Raw genomic sequence first — 22,911 nt, 5'->3', positions numbered from 1 at the left:
TCAATTTCAAGGGTCATTTCCTGCCTGGACACTTAAGAGTGTCGGACACATTCAATACTTTCTGCCAAGTGCTTTATGCAGTCTTAAGAGATGGGAGTGGGACACTTCAAAGGTTCTAAAGTATCTTCTTTCAACATGCTTGGCATGCTGCCACTGGGGAAGGGTCCCCACACCCTTTCTGATGCTCCTGCCCTAAGAAGCCCTCTGGGAACCAAGCCAACGTCACCAAAGTCAGTGGGAACAGGGGTGGTGGTTTGTGCACGGGGCCCCTTGGGGGCATGGCTCTGGGAAAGCAGCCTGGGAGACGAGGCCTTCTTGTGCGGACACTAGATGGCCCTTAGCGCTAGGCTCGGGGCCATTCAGAAGAGTGAAAAACACGGCAGGTTTGTGTGGTTTTGTTACATCACAAAAAATGGCACTCGAGTACGGTGGGAGCCGAAACAAGAAGGCAGGGAGGGCGTCACCTCGCTCCCTCTTAGCTGGGCCCACGCAACCCAGGTGACTCTGCTTTTTCACTGTTCTGCGCATGTCCTTCAGCGACCATGAAAACGTGTGCAGGCATTGATTCTGGGGCTACAAAGGAACTTGGGCAAGTAGGCGAATTTGCAAGTATAGAACCCATGAAGAATGAGGATCTAGGGCTGCGGTGTTTTCTTTAATCCTGGCGACAACCCTGCAAGGGAGGAGCTGTTGTCTTATCGCCTTGATTTTCACACCTGAGAAAGCGAAAGGGAAAGGCTTGAGTTGCTGGTTCAAAGTCCCGAAGTAACAAAATGGGGGAGCTGGGACTCCAACACAGGCAGGCTGGCTTCAGAGCCTAGACTCAGCGTTGTAGGACTTCTTTTAGGGTTTGTACTTTCAATGAACTTTGTGCAGAATATTTCAGGAAACTAGGCTTGGCTCATGAGGCACGAGAAGTCAAAGATCCCAAACCACACTCTTAAACCTCCAGTGTTATTTCCTAAGTGAAATTTCTTACGCCCAGGTACAGGTCGAAACACAGGAAGTTGCCCTTTTTAGGTCAAAAGTAGTTGGGCTTTCCCAGTTTTACATGGTTCAACCCCGTATCTCCTTGGAAAACTTTCTCTCCATCACCAGAGATATTGGTTTATTTCCTCTTTTGGCATATGGAAAACTAAAGTCACTACGCTTCAAATCGAAGTCTCTGAACAACGTACAGACATACCTTTTTATTGACTAGAAGTGTACAGATGTTATTTTACAGCAGACATTTATCATCTATTTTCCGATCTTTTAAAATTAAGGACAAAAAGATAAGATCTCACACTTTAGTAGAAACAGGCCAAATAGAAGTATTTTCTGCCCCCAAACACTGAGCATTGGACCGTTTTCTCAGAGCAGTATATGATCTGTTTTTCTTTTTTAAATTTTTTTTAATGTTTATTTATTTTTGAGACAGGGAGAGACAGCATGAACGGGGGAGGGTCAGAGTGAGAGGGAGACACAGAATCTGAAACAGGCTCCAGGCTCTGAGCGGTCAGCAGAGCCCAACGCAGGGCTTGAACTCACGGACCGCGAGATCATGACCTGAGCCGAAGTCGGACGCTTAACCGACTGAGCCACCCAGGCGCCCCAGATCTGCTTTTTTAGGGGTCTAATAATACCTGTATTTATCTCATTGGGATTAGACAACATCTCTACTGAAGACAGTAGCATGGATAATAAAAGTCTTCAGGGGTCCGTCCACCTTTTAACTGTCAGCTCTTAGGAATCTGGGTGATGTAACAGAACAAAATAACAGATGCTTCCATTATGGTCTTGGCAAAGTGAAAAGCAAAAGCTATCCCTTGGTGACCTTAGGGTAGTGTATTTGTGGAAAACTCCAAGATACCCTGAAATTCATGTTGTACGGGCAGCCCTAATTTTTAATCTCTCTTTAAAATATCCATGGTGGATAACAAGAAAAAAAAAAGCCACTTCCTCGTTTGCTGGTATTCATTTACCCAGGACCAACCAGAGAACAGTAAACAGTTGTTCAGAGGTTCACAGTGTTTATGCAAAACCGGACAGATGGGTTGGATTATCTCTTGCTCTCCTGAGTAGGGTCTCGGTCTTTCAAATTCCTGGTTGGAAGATAAACTGAGTACATGAGCACCTCTCACAAATAAAAAGGAAGAAGGCAGCCTCCTGTTATTTCAACTGAGATGATCTCAAGTACATCTATTCTCATTTAACCTTGAAAAGTAGGTGCTCCGTCTTGAGATGGGGCTGGGAGAGAGCTGAGCCCCAGCGCCACCTGGCGGTCAGAACACAGAACCGGGTGCCCCAAAGCCGGCCCTCCCTCCCTCCTTGACTCGTCCCAAGTGCAGATGTTTGGAGCACTTCACTCTTAGTAAGGAGATGTCCACTTTAGAACTGAACCCCCGCCAGTATTCCCGAAACGGCCCTCAGTAGTCTCCTGGGGTCAGGCCTGAACATCACGTTTGTTGCACCGGATGTTGGGGCCGCTGCACTCGATGTTGGTGTGCAGTGCCGGACGCAGGACTTAATAGTACTGGGTGTCGGGGCAGCAGCGCTAGACCGTGGGGCTGCAGTACCGGACGCTGGGGCTGTAGCGCTGGGGGACAGGCTGGCAGTACTAGATCTGGGGCTCCAAGACTGGACGTGGGGGCCGCAGTACCGGGTGTCGGGGCTGCAGTGCCGGGGCTCCGGTCTGGGGCACCCGCCGTGGGTCTGCGGTGCGGAGCGCGGACACCACGCGCGAGGACCCGCGTTCGCGGGTTTATTCGTCCTACAGCAACGGCTGTGCGTCCGCCGCGACCCGACGCCAGGTGAAGGGAGGCGGCGCCCGCCGCGGTCCGAGGGGGGTGGTCACCGCCACCGCCAGGCTGGCCGGCGAGAAGGGAAGGGGAGGGAAGCGACGGCCGCGACCCCCACGCCCGCCGCTCGCAGGCTCGGACCCCGACCCCGGCCAGACGGGCGCCGGCGCGCATGTGCACGCTGCTGGGCAGCGGCGGGGGAGCAGCGCGGGCGCGCCGGAAGCGGGCGGCCCGGACTTCCGGTCTCGTGGGGTTTCGGGTTCCGGCTTCCTGGTTCCGGGTTCCGGCAGGGCACGGGGGGCCGGCAAGCGGGAGCCGCCAGGGCGGCGGCGGAGCAGGGCCATGGAGAAGCTGCGGCGGGTCCTGAGCGGCCAGGACGACGAGGAGCAGGGCCTCACCGCGCAGGTAGCGGGCCGGGCGGGGCGGGGGCGGTCCTGTGCCGGCCGCGTTGCGGAGGGACGACTCCGCCGCCTCCCGGGGAGACTCTGGGGAGCCTCCCCGGTTTTCGTGGCGTCTGCAGAGGCTCGCTTTGAGACCCACCCCACGCCCCGCTTTTGGCCTTCTGACCCTCGGGAGCCCCTCTGCTGCCCGTCTTCGCGCCCCCGGCTCAGCCAGCCGCTCTCAGCCCAGCTCCGCTGGGTTTGCTGCGCTCGGCCTGGACCCTGAACCCGACTGGGCAGCGCCAGCAGGTGGGCAGCGGCTTTGTCCTGCGAGCCGCAGCGAGCCCAGAGCTTACAGTCCCGTGCGTCCGCCGTGGAGGCGGACGAGGCGCTGGGAGTGCGTGTGTGCGTGTGTCTTTTGGGAGTAGGGACGCAGGAGAGGGGCGGGGAAGGTCGTTGAAAAAGCGAAATACGCGGAATTAGAAGTTGTCCGTTAGGGCATCCAGCCCCTGCCACAAGGTTAAACGTAAAAGAAAAACATCCTTTGCTTCTGCGCTCTGAGCCGGGAGGCTTGATGAGGGTTACTTCCTCTAGCGAGAGGGTTAAAAATAGCTTGGAGCAGGAACTGCTTTGTAAGTGTTTCTGTGGCGCGCATGCTGGCCTGTCCCGGGAGTGGGGCACTTACAACCCCACAGTGCTGCCCGAGGGTCGTTTGTTAGTCCCTTTCCATTCCCATCTCCCTTCCTTGTCGTGTTCACTCAGCACTTCTTGTGGCCAGGGTTCTAGGCTAGTCTGTGGGGGCTCAGGGGCTGGCAGAGAAGCCTCGGCTCTCAGGGGACGCTGTGACCAGTTGGGCCAATCACAGTGGCAACACAAGAATCTACGAGCGATAGGTAGTGTGAGAAATGCCACTAGGGCAGTAATGGCTCACCCAACTCATTGATCGAGCCACTTTTTTGTTCCCCACCTTATGCCCCACGTCTGTGCTATATAGTACAGGACCCAGAGCTGCGTGTGGTTTTTTACATTTGCATTAGTGAAAATTAAATACAATTTGGAATTCTTTCTTAGTCACACGGGTCACATTTCAGGTGCTCAGGAGGCACACGTGTTAGTGGCTGCTGTACAGGACAGTACGTGAGTGGGACATCTCGTGGCGGAAAGTTCTGTTGTACTGAGCCGCTCTAAGCCTTGGGGACAGGGAGGTGATAGTGCCCCTTTTCTTGAGCCCACAGTCTAGAGGGGAGAGAGATGTTGAGAATAGTCCAGAAAAGGGGGAAGCTGATGATGCAGGCAAGAGAGGGGATCATTGCTGGGGTGCCGTCCAGGAGTGGTTGGGAAAATCCCAGGAGATGGGACGTGTGCACAAGAGAAGGGGCCGGCCTTGGCCAGCTCACGCAGGCTGGTGCGTGGGCGATGGGGGGAGAGCGGGGAGAGCGTGCGGCACAGCTCCAGGTGCTGCCTTCAGAGCGGGAGAGGATTCTCCCCCGACTCCTTAGCTGTCCACACTGAAACAGGAAATGAGGTTGCCAGGTGGAAGTTTGGAGGGGGTGAGCGTTGAAGTTCAAGGAGGTGTGAAGTGGTTGGTTAGAGAATAGGAAAACGAATGGAGGGGGGCAGCGTTGGAACTCTTCGCAGCACAGGGCCCCACCTGTGGGCAGTGGTCCTGAATTTGAAGCGGGAGTCACGTTCAGCAGCAGGAGGGCAGGGCAGGGCTGGCAGAGTTGGATTTCACCAGGGTTCACATTTTGCCCAGTGAACGCGTCAGAGGGACAGAGGGCCGAGTGATTATAGGAGGGCAGCCAGGGTGGGGGTGGGGGGGGTGCTGGAGGGGAGGGGCTGGTGATCGGAAGGAGGACGCTTGAAACTGAGGTCACGGAGATTGTCGACACGTGGCGCATGTATTGCCAGAGAGAAGGGGCTTGGTTGACGTAAGGTGCAGAATTCGACCTTTGGAGGAGAGACGCTCGAGAAACCAAGAGTCTTAGAGTTTGGAAGCTGGCTTACTGCAGTGATGAAGTCACCAGGAGTTCAGACAGGAGTGGGGGGATGGTGGCGAGCCCCGTGCAGAGTCCTTACAAGAGCAAGAATTGTGATGGGGCAGTGGTGGGGGTGACCCAGGGGATGGTCGTGACAACAGTGAGAAGCAGCAGCAGGTGGCCTGGCGTGATGGCTGGATCTTGGAGGAGGCGTTTCTGGGGCTGAGGAAGGGAGGGGAGTGGCAGCGAACCCCCTAGTTATCAGGACCGGCGGGGGGGGGTTCTTCAGAAGATGGGGCCCCCCTTGGCGAGTGCAGACAGCGGGGAACGGGCCGGTCAGGGCACGGCTGGGGTGGGGGGGCGGGGAGGATGCCGGGAGCTGCTGGTGACACCTAGGGTGGTGTCCCTTGAGTGTGGCCGGGCGCATAGGAGCCGGGGTTGGAGGACTTGATGGAATTGGCTCAGGGCAGACTGGGAGGTGGCCAGACAGGGGAGGAGGGATCTGAGATCTGGGACTGCCCCATCATCCTGCTGAGGGTGGAGAGGGTGGAGGCCAGAGTTCGAGGCACGTCCCCAGAGGCCTTCAGCAGGACCACCCGCTCTGGCTGCTGCCCTCCCTGCCCTCCAGCCTGGGAGCTGCCTGATTTCCCCTGCAGCACATCCCGCCCCTGCTGTTCTGTTCGCTGGGCATTTGCTTGTTTGAAGTCACCCCCCCCCCCCCCAGTCTCCCGCCCCCTGTAGCCGGTTAAAGCACTAGGCCACGAGAGAGGGCACTTCCTGCCTTGGAGCACTTTCTGCCATAGAGGCAGCAGGAGGCTGGAACCCAGGAAGGGCTGGCTTCCCTCTGGGCCATTCTCCCAGGGACTCGGCCCTGCCCGGGGCTCCACTCACTGTCAAGGGAGCAGCACGCAAAGGGCTCGCGGGAGCCTGACGTCAGGGAGCAGGTGCGGGGCGCAGGTGCAGGGAGGGCGAGACCCTGAGCGGCCCGTGGAGCTGGCACCCGGGAGCACTCCGTAGGTATTTGCGGAATGGATGAGCAGAGGCCGGAGGGAAATGAGGCGAGCTTTTTCTTCAAGACGGGAGAGGCCCAATCACGGGGACAGGTGGAGAGACATGGTCTCAGGGAGAGAACTCGGGCGCTCTTGGGGGTGCGGAGCTGACAGTGCAGGTTCCCAGAGAAGGTGGAGGGCTGGGCTCTAGGGCAGGGCGCACCGACCTCCGTGGTGATCCGAGGGAAAGGAGAGAGGTTCTCGAGGTCGGCGCGGCGGTTCGGCGGCAAACGGTGGAGGGAGGGCGCGTTGACGGTTTCCGTTTCCTGTGAAAGACGGGGAGCTGCCCGCTGGAAGTGTCAGGGCAAGACTGGAAGTTTGAGCAGTCAGCGGGCCGCGGAGCCAGAGGCAGACAGACATCGCTGTGTCACGTCAGGCTGCCGGGCAGGCAGGGCCCGCCGGAAGGTGCCGATGGCCTGAGCACCTGGCTGGGAGCCCCCCGTCCTGCCGTCGGACCGCCCAGAGGAAGAGGACGGCAGGCTGGAGTCGCGGTGGGATTTTGCCAGATGGGTGCGGCGGAAGGGGGATTCCAAAGGCCCTCCTGAGTCGGCATGGCGTGGGAGTTCCGCAGAACAGAAGGGAGGAGGAGGACCGGGGGGGCTGGCTAAGGGGACCCAGAGGCCGCGGTGCAGCCGGGACACGAGCAGTTGAATCAGCGCGGCCACCGTCGGGGGCCGGCAGCTGCCGCTTGAAGTTTGGACGTGGGCTGATTCCGGGTGGTGAGAGTGGCCTGGCTCACTGAGTGCACTGGAGGGCAGAGGTCACGGGGACTAGGGGGCGAGGCGCAGGGAGGCCGGGCCGTCCGTGTGGATGCTGAAAGCATCCAACACTCTGCCGGGATGCAGGGTGGGACCTGTGATCAGGGGTCCCGAGTGGGAGAAGATGACCACAGAGCAGTAGGTGACAGGAGTGGGGAGGGCAGGGGTGGCCGTTGACGCGTGAGCCTGCCAGTCAGGGGAGGGGACTGGGTCAGGCGCAGGGCGCCCGGGAAGGTGGGGTGACGATCCCACTCAGGAGAGTCGCTGGACATCTGTTGCCTGTGTTCGCCGTCGGCTCACGTTCAGCTCTTTATGCTGAGCTCAAGACCAGTCTTTGCTCTCGGGTTGAGTATTCCGTATTTACGAATAGAAATAACTCGTTTCGGTTTCGGTTTTAAGATCACCCCGTGGAAATGGTAATAGGGGGAGACGCCTCCTGTTGTGCAAATAGCTGAGCCGACCGGAGAGCAACAGTGGGGTGAGTTAAACTTGTAGAGAAAGTGCAAACGACACGCGCCCGCATCACGGTGTCCTCACCCTGACCGTTCGGAAGTCGGGCTCACGGAGGACCCTGCCCTGCACGTGTCGCGGGCCGCCTCCCGTGTCGTGCTCCACCTCTGGGCTTTGTTGTGCTCTGTGTAGCAGGGACACTGTTGGCGGGCGCCCTTCTGGTCCCGTGAGGTTCGGATGTTTTCACGGCCGGTCTAGCTTTCACGTACAGTGGAGCGATTCTGTAAACAGGGGACGTTGCTGGAAGCAAGAATGGGAATTAAAGCAAATTTTTGAAAAACCATTTCTTAAATGTGTTAAAAAGTGATGTGTGTTACATTTACAGTCTTTATTTAGTTATTTTTATCTACTTTTCATGCTGCATAAGGACTCCCAGACTAACCTGTCGAGGTAAGGAATTTAGCCAAAGGTATTTTGAGCTTTCGCATATAAAATTTTCTGGTTTTGCTTCATTATTCTCGAGAACACATACTAAGCGTGTCTCATTTTTGAGTATGTACGGTAACGTAAGTCAGAAATGACATGTTGATACATGAGTCCTCGAGATCTGTTTCTAGTTTCTTGAGGCAGCCGCTTTGGTCCCGCCCCAGCCTCACTGGGACAGAAGTTGCAGGAGTGTGTTGGCCCCGCCCCCCCATCAGTGTGTCAGGAGCGGGGTCACTGCCGCTCTCTTCCCTCACCGTTTGGTCAGAATTTGCACAGCATACAGGAATGCTCTTGCTCTAGCATAAATGATCTTTCCAGTAATGTGTTTTTAATAATGGGTGAGGGCTTTCCTGAGTTGGTTTTAAGTGAACTTTTATAACGCATGGAAATGATCACCCCTGCTGGCTGCCCAGGTCCCCGTCGCCGGGCGGGTGTACCCATCTCCCAGCGGCTCACCCTGGAGGTCCTGCAGTCACCCCACTTTGCCCACAGCCAGGGACCGGCTGACGGGAGGTGGGTTCCGGAAGGCTGGCCCCCTGCCTCGAGGCAGAAGTGACACTGAGGTGCGGGGTGACGCTGCAGGCCGGGGCTGAACTCCAGCCGATGCCACATCAGGTCCCCTTTCCCCGTCCAGCCCCCCGACTTTCTACGGCGTTTCTCCTGAGAGCAGTTCGTGTACCAGATCCCTGTCTCAGGCTCTGCATCAGGGAGCCTGCCATATGCGACCTCCGGCGGGGAGGCGGTGAGCCCTGCGTGCCGGGACCGTCTCCGCATCATCGGTCCACAGTCCGCTTGTCTTGTTTCTTTAAGCACTGAGTATTTTATAACACGCATCATACGCTGTGTCCACTGGTCCATGTCCATGTGCACCTGGTGTCCCGCCCAGGTAAGGCCCTGGAGAACCAGGAGCCCAGGGCTGTTGTCACAGCTGCTCTCACACCTGGGCAGGGCTCTCGGCTTCTCAGGACCATGTGAGTCCCAGGTCATGTTCACATCTCCCTTGGCAGCCGTGGACTGTGGCTCTTCTCCAAGGCCCGACCATGTGCAGCGTAGGACCGATTCCCCGTACCGGTTAAAATGAAACTGGGCCATAATTCAGCATAAAGAATCAGATTGGTTCATGGCAGATTAAGAACGTGTTCTGATCTCCCTTCCTCTTTAAGGTCCTGGATGCCTCGTCCCTTAGTTTCAACACCAGGTTGAAGTGGTTTGCGATCTGCTTCGTGTGCGGCATTCTCTTCTCTATCCTTGTGAGTTAAAGCTTCGTGTTGCCCGATCGCTTTTACTTTTTGTCAGACCGATGACCCCGTGTAGTGGCAGCGAGCAGCCTGTAGTCGATCACAGTGAGTCTGTTTCCACGGGATGTATGTCGCCTGAAATAGGGGCGAGGAGATCAGGACGGGGAGGCATTCACATTTCATGGGGTTTAGGGGCTGTGAAAATAATTTAAAAAAAAATTTTTTTTTTTAATATTGATTTATTTTTGAGACAGAGAGAGACAGAGCATGAACGGGGGAGGGGCAGAGAGCGAGGGAGACACAGAATCGGAAACAGGCTCCAGGCTCCGAGCCATCAGCCCAGAGCCCGACGCGGGGCTCGAACTCACAAACTGTGACACCATGACCTGAGTTGAAGGTGGACGCTCAACCGACTGAGCCCCCCAGGCGCCCCGAAAATCATTTTTTTTTTAAGAAAACCCCATGTGTGTAAAGAGCTGCAGGGTCAGGAATCGAGATGCCTTAACTGCTTTGTTTAACTTGCCGTTTATGAGGCCTGTTGACCTAAGAGTGAGGTTGACTCACGTGCGCAGGGGAGGTTGTGTTACCGCTAAGTTGTGCGCACCGACCCGCAAAACAGGCAGAAGGCTCAGAGTCAATGACAAGGAACGTTAACTGCCTTTTTAGAACTACAAAAAGTCTGCATTGGCGCATTTATACTTAAACTGCATGTTATGTAACGATCGTACGTAGCGCGTTTGTGTTTCAAGCTGTCCCGGTGGTGTCATGATTTTAAAATCTGTCTTAACTCAGGGAACTGGATTACTGTGGCTTCCCGGGGGCATCAAGCTTTTCGCAGTGTTTTACACGCTCGGAAACATCGCCGCGCTGGCCAGGTACGTGTAGAAGCCGGGCTCTTCGGGTCGTTTGGGTTGCTGTTGCCATGGCAGTCTTCCTTCCCGGTGAGCACTTCCTGCTAGGGTCTTCTTCTGTAGCTGCACAGTTGATGTTCGCGCAGGAAACGTTTATCGTTCCCGGCCGTGGGCCAGCGGCGCGGCGGAGTGGGGTGGGCAGGGGGAGCCAGCATTCGGGGCACTTGCCGGGTGTTTCTCTCCGTTACCCCAGTGTGTGATCCTTGGAGCTGGGTGAGTCCCTACCCCGGGGGTGTGCCCAGTGAGGTGACCAGGCGCACTTCCCACCAGACCGTCCTCCGGAGCCCCGCTCCCTGCTTGTGAAGCCTCGTCTTAGTGAGAGAAAGGACCGGCCCTCCAGCCGACCAGCCCGAAGATCCGGCCTTAATGGTGGCGAGCACCAGCGAGCCCAGTGGCATTTCGGATCGGGCTTTCGCAAATTCCTGTCTGAGGATCTTTGGTGCATGTTTGGGTGTTTGGAGGTCTGTTGAAGTAGGTGTCAGAGGCAGGAGTTAGCTTTCCCAGGTGACCTTCTGTCTCCTCCGGAACTTTCTGGATCAGAGGTAGTCACGTGAAGCTGTGTAGCTGAGACCAAGCTCAGCCCGCTTTCCTGGGCTTGTGCCTGCAGGCCTTCCCTTCCAGGCTCCGGTCTGAGCAGAGCCCAGCTCAGCACATGTATGTGTTGCTGCTGTCGGGGGCTTTAAATGGACCTGTGTCCGGAGGGCGTCGTTCATCGCTCTGGCCCGTCACGGGCGGAAATGAGGAAGGGTAGTGACTGAGTTGGCGCAGATTGGAAGCAGGTCACCTGTGAGTTCAGGATCCCTCCGACCGCCAGTAATTTGTAAAAAGGCATTTATGTGGGTCATAGGAAACTAGATTAAAGTTTCCTTTTGGGGCGCCTGGCTGGCTCAGTCCGTAGAGCACGTGACTCTTGATCTCGGAGTCATGAGTTCACGCCCCACGTTGGGCCTAGAGCTTACTTAAATAAACAAGTTTAAAAAAAAAAAAGGTTTCTTTTTAATATTGAAGAAAAATGTAAGTGATTTAGTGAGAAATTTTTATTCGTAAACCAGCATGGGATGTCTTTTCTTGCAAGCATTTTTGTTTATATGGCCAGACAAATTATAGATTCATCTCTGCTCCTGTTTGTTTCAAATAGTACGTGCTTTTTAATGGGACCCATGAAGCAGCTGAAGAAAATGTTTGAAACGACAAGATTGCTTGCAACAATCATCATGCTTGTAAGTAAACACTGACAATTCAAGCGTTTGGACGAGTCTTGGTTACTGCTTTGCAGATGGTCGCCCGCCCTTCTGTCTGGACTCTTCTGTTTCTCTCTCTGCCTGTATGTCATCCTCACATCCCTAAGCCTGTGTGTCTGCAGGAGGTAGATGGTACAGCATCGCCTAAATGGGCCGACTCGGTAAATCCCGCCTTCTGTTGCGCGTGCTCCGGAGCTCCGTGGGTTCAAAGCGGAGCTGGGAGGTGCTTGAACGCTGTTTCCAAGCCCCGCGGAGCGCCTCTTACCGGATGTGTGTGCTCTCGGGGAGGTGGGACTGGAGTACAGGTCTCCTCCGGGGCCACTGGAGTCCTCTCGGGGGTGCTGGGCTCAACTGACGTAGCCGGTCGTCTGGCTTTGGTGCCTTCCCGTGTCACCGTTTGTACTCCCAACAGCGTGGCTTCTGTGGCCGGACCTGTGAGTGTGCCGGGTCCCTGTCACCGGACTGTGCACGGTTGCCAGGTTGTCACCCTACACTTGGCGTTCTCTTTATCTGTGAACCGGGTGAGGGGCGGGTAACCGTTTTCACGTCGCACATTTTGGGTTCTCGGCTGACGTTTTGGGGTCCCGGGCCGAGGAACTCGAGTGTCCCTGTGTGCACTGAGCCCCCGGCTCCCAGCGTGTTCGTCTGTGTCTCTGGCGGCTTCCTCTTGCCTCTTTAACGCACGTTGTGGAGTGTAAGGTCAGTCGTATCGGCCGGTTTGTCCTTGTAACCACTGCTAAGCTTCTAGATGCAGCTCATTCTCAACCATAATGTGTGTCTCCTCCCACCTCGTTACCAGAGGGAACACCTGTTTCAGACTAACTTCTCGTTCATGTCCTTTTTCACTGTCGTCATAGTGTAGGACCGTATTTCCGATTTTTCCAGTTAGAATTTCGTGTGTTAGCATGTATAGCGATACATTAATAACTCAACTTTGTCTAGGTTATTGGAAAGTTATCTCATGCTGTTAGACCGTGAGAAGTTTATATTTTACTAGGATTTTTTGGAGACTGGCTTTGCGTAGAGTCTCCTGGAACCCGTCTTAGTCGTGTATAAGCATCAAGTGGAGAAGGCTGTGCAAACATTTAGAAGTGTAGACTGTTTCCCAGAAGAGACCATTAAGTATTTATATGACACAACTTCGGTGATGACTCCAGTCAGCATGTCCACCTGACTGTTCTGTGTGGTCTCATTTGCTGCTCACGTAAGATTTTGCCTGATGATGGCCGTGTGCCCATCCGGCCACTCACGTGGCGTCTCCTCAGTGCCAGCCCCCACCTCAAGCACGTCACAGACCAGTTCTGCTTCGTTCATTGCCGGAGCCCTTCAGAGCATGTGGGTAGACAGCGTCCTCATTTTCAAGAGAAGATTACTGGAGTCTGGACCGAATGACTGATTTAACACTCGAAGCGTCAAAGCCTAGGGCTCTCTGTCCACCAGCCTCCTGCTTGTCACTATTGCTGTCACCTGCCCCTTGGGGGACCCAGGGATGTGGAGTGGTGCTGTCATCTTCTGCATGGAAATCATTACAGTAGATTCCTTCCGTTAAGTAAAGTAGAATTACTGGGCGTCCCCAGTCGTACTAAGCTCTCTGTTGGCGATTTTCTGTTACCAGACACGAACACAAGCGCTCGTAAGAACGGCTGTTGTCTGGGATTAAGAGGGTGGGTGTCGTGACGAGCACGGAGTCATGTAGAAGGGTTGAGTCCCTCCGTTGTACACCTGAAACTAATAGAACGTAGGTGTTAATTATACAAGAATTGGAAAAATTGAAGATCAAATTAAAAGAACAGCTGATATCACTAAGCCATTCCTCAAACATCCTTTCCGTTGATTTGATCAACGGATTGTTCACTAGGAGCTTCCAGTTTGCCTGGGAACACTGCAGTCACGGACTCGAGGGGAGGATGAACTCGGCACGCAGTGTGGAATGCGGCTAGACTTGGCGGCGGCTCTGATCTTGTCCTGTAGTTTGATTATGCATGCAAATGATGCAGATTAGTTTATGATTTTTTTTAAGGTTTTGAAAGGACTCACATTTGCAATTTTTTCTTTCTTTTCTTATAGTTGTGTTTCATACTTACATTGTGCGCTGCTCTTTGGGTAAGTATGTCAGCTGCGCCTGCTTTCTGCTAACTGGCCCCTCACCGTCATGCTCACCCTGCTGTCCCAAAGGAGCTCAAAGTCTGCTTCTTGAAGCCCACAGAGGTTGGGTGTCCCTAACATTGTGTATCGTGACATGAGCTTAGTGGCTACACTCGCGATGAACCCCGCCACCCAACACAGGCGGGCTCCTGCTTGCCTCTGGAGCACACTGACCTGACCCTGACGGCTCCTGGGCTCCCCAGGGGCTCCTGCTGGGGTCTGTCTGCTCTTGTCTGCGGTGCTCGCGAGCCGGGCCATCCTATCCCCTGTGGCAGAGAGGAGGCCGCTGATGAGGGAGTGCGTTTCGAGTCGCAAGATGTCAAAACTAATAAGAAGAAAGGGCAAGAAAACAAACCAAAACAAATTAGCAAAAGGGACGCCTGGCCGGCCTGGTCAGAAGAGCGTGCGACTTGATCTTGGGGTTGTGACTTTGAGCCCTACGTTGGGTGCAGAGGTTACTTTAATTAATTAATTTTTAAGAAGATGTAAAATCGCTTAAAAAAAAAGGGCAGGCAGGCAAAAGAACTTCAATATACCTGTTACTGTTAAGGTGAACAGCTCTTCATTAGCCTGAAGTTCAGCGCACTTTCCAGTGCTCCTGAGTCTTTATTGCCTTTCTCAATGATGACTGAAAGAATATTCTTTAGTTTTTTTCATGTTTGTTTATTTTTGAGAGAGAGAGCGTGAGCACGAGCGGGGGTGGGGCAGAGAGGAAGACAGAATCCAAAGCAGGCTCCAGGCTCCGAGCTGTCAGCACAGAGCCTGACTCAGGACTCAAACCCACAAACCGTGAGATCATGACCTGAGCCGAAGTCAGAGGCTTAACCGACTGAGCCACCCGGGCGCCCCTAAAAGAATGTTCTTAAACAGAATTTGCATTAAACAGAATTTGTATGGAACATTGAGTTTTGGCCTTGGTCTAACAGCCTATTTATTTATAGGCAGTAAGTTAAAATGAATAAAGAAGTAAGCAAAAATAAAAATGGACAAGGAATTCTAAAAATAGGCCATTTTAAAACCAAAACTGTTAATTTTACGTTATTCTAGAAGATCACGGTAAAATGCCGTTTTTCTTCAAAAAATAACTCCAGGAGCAAGAGAGAAAGGAGTAAAGGGTGCACATCCCACCCAGGACAGAGATCGGATAGCTCCGTGGGGTTTTCAGGGTTGATTTTAGTAAAGGTGGCGTCGACTTGGAGAGCTGGCGGGAGAGCACCGGCGCGTGCAGCCTCGCGCGGTTACTTCGGGGCGCTCACTCGGTGCCCTGTATTTCCCAGCGTCTAAATTGATACGGAGACTTTAGAAAGGAAAGATGCTTCACGGAGATTTAAAGTTTGGATCTACCGGGTCTCAAATTTGTCACGGTAAAACTTAATAACGTAAATGAAGCTGTCTGCATTTTCGAAGGGGAGGAATTGAAACCTGTTTGAGAAAAATAGTTTTAAAGATTCCTGACTTGCTGTTTGTCTGTTTTTGCTGTTGTTAGTGGCACAAGAAGGGCCTGGCCTTGTTGTTCTGCATATTGCAGTTCTTGTCGATGACCTGGTAAGTCTTGCTTAGGCTGGTGAGAAACTTCAAATGCTCTAAGTCTCGATAAGCATTTTCTTATGGAGCCTTTGAGCCTGGGAACGTCTGTCTAGCCTTTCGTGTGATGGTTCGAAGCATGTGCCCTGGAGGGGACGGACCTCCTGAGAGGTCAGATGAGTGCGATTTGCAGTGTCCCGTGGGACCCACACGTCGCTCGGTGGCGACTGGGGAGGGGTGGGGTCGCACCAGTGGGGGGTGGGGTGCTGTTGCACAACGATGCCCTTACTTCTTCTTCCTCGTATGAGAAAGAGAAACGACAGCACATGTAGGGAATACCAGATGGACGCGCACGAGCGAGGCCATGTCAGGGAGAAGCCCGGGAGAATACTGGCTCTTTGCTCCGTGTTGCCCGATAGTTACAAGGGAGAATTCCCTCTGCTGAACGTGGCCCTGTGATATCTGGCACGGCCCATCTGAATCGTCCGTGAATACAGTTGACCTTCGGCACGAGGGGCACCAACCCCCACCCACCAACCCCCACCGTGGGAAATCTGGGTATGACCTTTGCCCCAGAACTTAACTACCAAGAGCCTACTGTTGAAGCTTCGCCAGTTACAGAGACAGTCGATTAATACGCATTTTCTGTATGTGTCCCGTAGTGTGGTCTTAGGATTATACCTATTCCTTAATTCTTTTTGGTATTCCTCGGCCGCGGGCTTCATCTGCCAGGTTTTTTCAAAATGGTGCAGATCTCCAGCCAGAAAATTTCCCAGTTGTATTTATTGGGGGGAAAAAAAATCCACATTTAAGTGGACACAATGAGTTCAAACCCACGTGGTTCCACAGAGTCAGCTGCCCGTGGTTGCCAATCCCGCTTCTCAGCCTTCCCGCTGCCGGTGGTGACCTGTCCCTCCTGAGTATTCGGCCTCGCCCTTCCCTCCCGGCCACATGCTCCCCCTGCACTCCGGGAAGCCTCTTTAGGGTCTGGGTTGCGGCCAGTTCCCCCTCGGTGAGTGTGTGATCCGGTTGGTTGCGCCCCTCCTCACACGCGTCCGTGTTTGTCACAGATCCAGTATCTGTCAGAGGGTTTTCCTTCTTCAGAGCTGAGTTCGTGCGCTCCCTGCAGGGGTCAGGCCACCCTGCCCGGGCTCGTGGCCTCAGCCTCTCTGACGTCGCCCCTGCGAGAGATCAGTCTTTCCTTGCGCCCTGTTCCCCCCTCCGCTGGTCGCGGCCTCGACGGGTGTTACCTGCGCTTCTCTGTGCGTGGCTTCACTCTTGTTCGGGGAACTGTGGGAAGATGTAAATCCCGTGCCGTGGCCTTTTTCTGTAAGAGGTTGCGTTTTGTGGCATCATCTGCACGTGATGGTTGATGTATCCCTGAAGGGGAATATGCCGTTTATTCTCGCTTTACTCTTTTGATCGAGAAGACTTGAAAGGGTGACCTTCTTACCGGAACAGGCCCAGACTGTAGCCGGCGGTCGAGTCCCACAGATGGCTCCTGAAAACACAGAGTTTCTTGTTCGGGAGGCGGGGGGCGGGGAACAATCACTTGCCCGTTTAACAAGTTCCCGGCTGAAGCTGCCGTTACCGGTCTGGGGCTGTGCTTTGAGGGGTACTGCACAGTATCGCGCAGCTTTGTGTGTTGCGGTGTTGGAGTGTGGCCCCTCGGCATGAAGAAGAGCGGCAGGTGTCTGGATCGTCTCAGCATCTTTGAATTTTTCTTGCAGGTACAGCCTGTCGTACATCCCGTATGCAAGGTGAGACTGTTCAAATTCCATCTTGTCGTTTCTGGTCCTCTGCTGATCTTGACACAGTTACGTGAATTTTAGGATATGCGCATTCAAATATGATGTAAAAAGCTGTTTTTCGTAGACTTTCTCTCCGCATGCCCCCCCCCCCATTTACTTTATTTACTTTTTAAATAAGATCAATAGAAGTTTGCCGTATAAAGCAAAACCATTCAGCACGTGTGTAGCAACCAGGTTGGAACCTCCTGTTTTTACCAATTAAACATTTACAGTTAGGAAATTTTGACGAGAGATTCCTGATCCTTCCCTGACTGCAAATACTCGGTAAATGGGATGGACAGACACCAGTAAAACAAAATTCCACATTAAAAAAAAAACAAAAAAACAGGAAGTGAGAAACTGAGGTCTGATAACATCAGTGTTTGTTTGAAGCCAGTAGAAACATATTTATTTTATGTGTCAAGAGTAACTACCATTTTCTTGCGCTTTTTTCAGAGAAATGTACTAATTTAGTTGTGGAGGGAAAAACCTAATTATAACCTTAAACCTGACCGGTTCAGAAAAGTACTCTGTTGAGGCACAACTTTGCTTCTGGGTGAAATTTGGGAACAGGTTACATATGAAAAACAGCAAACTCGTATGCCTAACGTGAACAATGAAAGAAACTGTAGAAATACGATTTTTATTCATCTCAAATGGATGATTCTTTCTGATGAGTGCCTATACGGGGTCAACCCAGGTGGGCAGGCTGTCCAGCAGGGGGACCATAGGTAGCTCGCCTGTCCTCGGGGCCCCAGCTGGGAGATGTCGTGCCGTTTCTCAGCAAGAGGACAGGTCGCCTAGAAGTGATAACCACCCCTGTAAGACTGAGTTCAAAGCCATGGCCAGGCTACTAGAAAGTGCTTAACCCCTCTGCCTTTGAGGGCAGCATATAGAATCTGCTCACACAGCTCTAGTCCCCTGGTGAGTGCTTTCCTTAATTTTTTTATTTAGTAAGGTTTTTTAAAAAAAATCTCTACACCCCACGTGGGGCTCAAGTTCCTAACCCCGAGGTCCAAAGTCTCATGTTCTTCTGACTGAGCCAGCCAGGCACCCTGACTGGTGCATGCTTTTAACAATCCGTATACAAATAGTCATTTTAAATGCATAAAAGCATCAAGTGATAGTTTAAACAAACTGTTTTGGAAAGAAAATGTGAAAGGCGAAGTCTTGTGAATTTTATTTTATTTTTTTTTGAATTCTGAGGATTCGTCATAAACGTTTTGCTTTTTAAAATCCAGTTCATTGTTTTAAAACTTGGTTCTTTTGTTAGGTTATTTTTGGTATTTATGTTTATTTCTTTACATTAAGATTAGCATGTGTGCTGGAAAAGATTTCCTAAAATAAATGCCATTTCAGACGTTAAAACATTATTTTGAAATTTCAGTGCCTGATTTCAGGTGGTACTCAGCAGAGTTTTAGTTAGAAAATGTTTTGATGGCTTCACTGAGTTCTCTTGTAAAAGGTCCTCACGTGTCTGTCTCTTGGCGGGAATGTGTTGTCCGCGTTTGCTCCTGAGACAGGTTATTATGTTGTTTTTCCTCTTTTTTCCCCCCAACCAGGGATGCAGTAATTAAATGCTGCTCTTCTCTCTTAAGTTGAAAACGAGAAATTCTTTGAAAAGAGCATTGGAAGGACTGACGTTGTGTTTTTGGTGAAGTACGCCTTTCCCGATGCAGTCATCACTCCCCCTGCGGCTGCCGCGACCGTCGTGACCGTTTTGTGTGCTGGTGGAAAGGCCACGCTTGATTAAACTGTTAAACACTCGTAACGTGAAATTCATGATGTGTCGTTAACATGCTCTCCCCGCAGATTAGGAGCTTTTAATCTCTGCCAATTGTAAATGATTTTTTCCCTGGTTTTTTAACCTTTTCTAAGCAGCATCTAAGATGTGAATATCTAAGACTGTGCCGCAAGCTCTTTTAAAAATGTCTGTTTTTAAAGTATCTTTTTTTTTTAAAAACACCTTAAATGTGAAAGTTTTTACTTTAAGCTAAAAATTGCTTATCATATGTAATAAAATAATATATAAATCTTGACAATTTTGAAATAAATCCACACTTGGACAAAGAATATTTTCTGGATCAAATTTATAACGTTTTAGGTGGGGGGCACACTGATGGAGTTCCGGCAGGACAGAGTGTTTCTGTAGAAAAATGAATGAGAGACAGTCTCTGTCCTAACAATGCTGTGAACATTTGCACAAGATCACAGGACTGTGATGATGACGGCAGGGAAGAGGGTGTCATCCAGACCGAAAAACACACCAGAAAGTTGAGGAGGAGGGTGGGGCGTGGGGGACGGTGCCAGAGCTGTGAGGAGTGTCCACGGGGCAAGTCGGGTAGGTGAGGGTAGGTGCGGCAGCCCCAGGAGGAAGCTGCTTTCACCCCTGCGCTGGAAGAACGGTTGGGGGTGGGTGGGTGAAGCCCAGCCCCCCACTCCTGTTCTGAGGTTGTTCCCCCACCCCCACCCCCACCCCACGTGTGGATCCGTGGTCAGATCCACAGGCAGCAGCGCAGGGGTCAGCAGGGGAAGGGCCAGCACAGCCTTTGGCCTTGGTGTGATGATCCTTGATAAGGATGTGGGCTCAGAGCGGGTGGTGGGAGAGTTAGCTCTTCAGTGGTTAACCCAGAAAAAACATGTCCCGGGATTTGCAGGGGGGGCGGGCACAGCGGGGGGGGGGGCAGGAAACAGGGGGCCTGGGGAAGGCTGGCGGTGGGGAGCGAGGCCAGGCCCAGACCCCACGCCCTAGAGGATACCGGAGGTCAGGGTGGGAACACGGCACCAGGTGGCGGTGACGGGCGACTGCCTGACACCTCCCCCGGCCCCCCAAGAGGTCCTAGTCTGGTGGCGGTTGTGGTTACAGAGAGTCACAGGACACCGTGGGAGGGCGGAGAGGACAGCTCGCTGCGCCGCGGGCAGAGTTGCGTGCAGAGCAGGGAGGGAGGGGAGGAGGGCGTTGTGTGTACCACACGGGAAGCGGGCTGTGCAGGAGGCCGCTGAGGGGCGGGGATGTGACCTGGAGGCGTGGAGCTCAAAGAAGTGGGTTATTCTCGGTGTCGGTAGATGACGGTAGCCACAGAGAGCCCATCTGCGTCGCCAGAAGGATCGGCCTTGAGCCGGCGGCCCCCGTTGGGGTGGCGGTACGGTGACGTGGCCCCGTTGCCGTATCCGTGCACAGGGTCCCAGGACGGAACACAGAACTTCGGGCGGACGTTCCTGCTGTGGAGGTGCGGGCTCAGCCTCGGGAGGGAGCAGAAGCCCGGTCGGTCCGCCCACCGAGATGGCGCGGGCGCTGCCTCGCCTGGAGCTGTTGGCTTCCCGGGTGGCCCTCCGTCCCGGCCCAGGCGGCAGAGGTGGCAGGCGTCCCCCGGGCACGTGCGGGTGGGGGGCGGGGTGGTGGAGAAGGACCGGGCGAGGCGAGGTGCATCTTGTTAACTTCCTCGTTCGCTGGACAGGACCCGCCGCCCCGCGGATGACAGCCGGGCCCTGCAAGGGGAGGGGGGACACCTGCGGGGTGCCACAGCCCGTAGGGTGAGTGGGACGGGGTGGGGCCCTGGCTGGGGAGGGGGGTGGGTGAAAGGTACGGGGGAGTCTCCTTATGACCCCAGAGAGTGCAGGTCAGGGTGTGTGGGCGGGGTCCTGTCCTTGGGAAGGTCACCCCGGTGCCCCCCGCCGCCCCTCCTGTTCTCAGGGCGTATGTCCCCCCAGCTCCGCCAGCGCTGGGGGGGGACCGGCGGGCATGTGTCGGGCCAGCGCCTCTGCCTCCCCGAGAGCAGATCGGCCTGGCAGGTGCAGTGGCTGTTGGCCCCGCATAGGGGTCCCCAAACATTAAAATCGACGGGTGTAAGCAGCGAAGGGCCTTCTGGCTGAACCGAGGAGGTGCATGAGCCGGCGTGGGTCACCCTGGCCCGGATTGTCGGCCGCTGGGTCACCGCAGAGAGCTCGGGGCGGGGGGGGGGGGGGGCTCCACGTCCGCATGGCCGTGCGCGCCGGAGCCGGGTCCTCCCCTCTAGGACCCCACCCCGCTGAAGATACTTTATTTGCTTGATAGAAGATAGTTTATTTGCTTCATAGGACGCGCCGGGGCAGAGCCGGCCCGAGACGCCAGTGTGCACACTGAGGGAAGGCCGCTCTTAACACACTTCTCTGCGCGACCTTGCACGTCACCGGGCCCGGAGCACCTGACGGCTCCCGGAGCACGAGTCCGTGTGAGCTCGCCCGCGCTGCTGCAGCGTGGGGCTGTGTGTGCTGCTCACGTCACGGCCGCAGTGACAGGGCTGGGGGGTTGGGTAACCTGCGTGGGACGGTGACCACCGGGATCCTTCGGGGACCTTGGCAAAGGGCTGTCCCCAGAGGGCAAGGCAAAGCAAACGGTCCCGTGAGTCTCCAGCTATTCCGTCACCTCCCGGTGTGTGAACCAGCCTTCGGGGTGTCCACGGTCCTCTGAAATGCCACTGCGCCTCTCTGCAAGGCCGAGTGCGGCAAGGAAAAGGTGCGGTGTAAGCTTCAGGCCTATCGTTTTAAGGGAAGCCTGTGTCTTTTCTCCCCACACCGTCCTGTTCTGATTTGCTTCGGGCTTTTCCAGGCTGTTGCAAGAAAGAGCCACGTGTGAAGTCTCGCTTTCAAAGCAGATCACCTCCTAGCCACCATTGTGGCTCGCCATCCCGAGCGGCGGGTTCCTGGTGCAACACGGCAGGCAGTGCGGCGATTCTCAAAGTGGGGTCCCGGACACCCTGCCGGGGCCCGCTTTGGCGCTAATCCCAAAACCCTGTGCGTCCACTCGTGCTACCATGAACGCACGGCGGAGTCACGGGGCTGCGGACGCGTGATCACACGAGAACCCGGCAGCACGGAGCCCACCCCTCATCTCTGATTTGTTGGTTTTAGCAAATACCGTTATTGTTCATTAAAAACATGTTAACGCGATGGGTGTATTGTTCGTTTTTCAGTTTATTTTTTTACTCATGTCTACACCCGATGTGGGGCTTGAACTCACAACCGCGAGATCGAGAGCCATGTGTTCTTCTGACTGAGCCAGCCGGGCGCCCCAACGTAATGGTTGTATTGTTAATGTCACGAGTTTGTTGTCATTTTTAGATGTGTTAATACACGTTTTTTAAGTCACTTGGAATTTCTACTGAGGTTAACATCCAGAGAGGCCGTAAAAACAGAAGCGGGTCCTCGGAGTGTCAGGGAGGCGTTGAGGCCCCACGGCGGCGAGGGGAGAGGGCTCTGGGGCCTCCGTGACCCGGCAGGTCTCCTTGTGGCTGGTCGTGAAGCTCCTGGGGAAATCTTGGTCGGTCGTCCGTAAAACACAGGTCCTTCCTGTTCTTCTCTCCTAAAGCTCGCGAGGTTTGAGTGGAGCAAAATCCAGATAAAGTGGGCCATTATGTTAGCGCTGGGGAGAAGGACTCTAAAGCAAACAGTGTCTGAACAGGTTCCTGAATGTTTTCTACCCCCAGACCCTCTCACGGTAACAGACCACTGTGAGAAGAAGGAATGGACGTATTTCTGGTTGTCGACCGAGTCGTCTGTGTCTCAGGGGTCCACGAGGATTCTAACAGCCAGGAGGAGACCTCTTGCGGTTTAAAATTCAGACTCCACGTTGGTTCTGGCTGTTGGACGATTTACCGCCCCCTCGCGTGAAGTCATTTGAGTCAAAACACGGGAACAAAGCACAGCATGTGGGAAGAAGGTGTGATGTGGAAAAGCAGGACGTCGATCTCTTTGCCTTTGGACATTTTTCGGAACGTGCGCCGAAGTCGTCATACCGAGGCGAAGCCGAGACACTGATGAGCTCGTGAGAAAAAGGAACTTTCTTAAAATAGCGACTGGTTTCCGGGCACCATGGTGTGATCGCCGGCGCTGCCTCGCTCAGCAGCGTCCGTGGGGATGAGCTGGTGAGCGCAGTGTGTCTGTACTCAGGATGTGGGGGGATCCCTGTGGGACCCCAGCCTCCCACAGAGCAGGCTCAGCACCCCGCAGGCTGCGCGGTTTTCCCTTCCCTTCAGACCTGCACAGCACTCGTGCTGATTTTAGTGGGGCCTGGATATCGTCTTGCTTCTTTATTTTGGTGATTTAAATATTTTCTGCATACGTCTTTGTTTGTCCTGGAAACAGTTTCAAGGGTTGTCATAACAAAAAGTCCGCGTTCCTACGCTTAACTCTGATACAACA

General features: G+C 54.0%; 1 protein-coding gene across 3 annotated transcripts; it reads left to right on the top strand.

Moving 5' to 3' along the window:
• The first annotated feature begins 3,029 nt into the window (after positions 1-3,029).
• Positions 3,030-21,660, top strand: SFT2D1 (SFT2 domain containing 1). 3 transcript variants are annotated; one of them, XM_045058345.1, is made up of 11 exons: positions 3,030-3,185; positions 9,046-9,132; positions 9,913-9,995; positions 11,170-11,251; positions 13,340-13,375; positions 14,904-14,962; positions 16,672-16,701; positions 18,294-19,961; positions 20,190-20,265; positions 20,809-21,226; positions 21,320-21,660. In XM_045058345.1, the coding sequence occupies exons 1-8, from the start codon at positions 3,123-3,125 to the stop codon at positions 18,331-18,333; spliced, it is 480 nt and encodes a 159-aa protein (XP_044914280.1). In that variant the 5' UTR covers positions 3,030-3,122; the 3' UTR covers positions 18,334-19,961; positions 20,190-20,265; positions 20,809-21,226; positions 21,320-21,660. The 3 variants fall into 3 exon arrangements, with proteins under 3 accessions (XP_044914280.1, XP_044914279.1, XP_023110334.1); XM_045058344.1 differs by having other exon boundaries at positions 18,294-19,996; XM_023254566.2 differs by lacking the exon at positions 20,190-20,265.
• The last annotated feature ends 1,251 nt before the right edge of the window (positions 21,661-22,911 follow it).

This window comes from Felis catus, chromosome B2, assembly GCF_018350175.1.
Source record: "Felis catus isolate Fca126 chromosome B2, F.catus_Fca126_mat1.0, whole genome shotgun sequence".
Classification (NCBI taxonomy): domain Eukaryota; kingdom Metazoa; phylum Chordata; class Mammalia; order Carnivora; family Felidae; genus Felis; species Felis catus.
The sequence above is the reverse complement of the archived record's forward strand: the minus strand, read 5'-3'. Positions and strand labels throughout refer to the sequence as shown.

Bases quoted from the DNA above. Each gene is read 5' to 3' on its own strand.
- SFT2D1 (XM_023254566.2), top strand. From the start codon at position 3,123: ATGGAGAAGCTGCGGCGGGTCCTGAGCGGCCAGGACGACGAGGAGCAG. The intron at 9,133-9,912 runs GTGAGTTAAAGC...GTCTTAACTCAG, and splicing joins GCATTCTCTTCTCTATCCTT to GGAACTGGATTACTGTGGCT. The intron at 13,376-14,903 runs GTAAGTATGTCA...TGCTGTTGTTAG, and splicing joins CATTGTGCGCTGCTCTTTGG to TGGCACAAGAAGGGCCTGGC.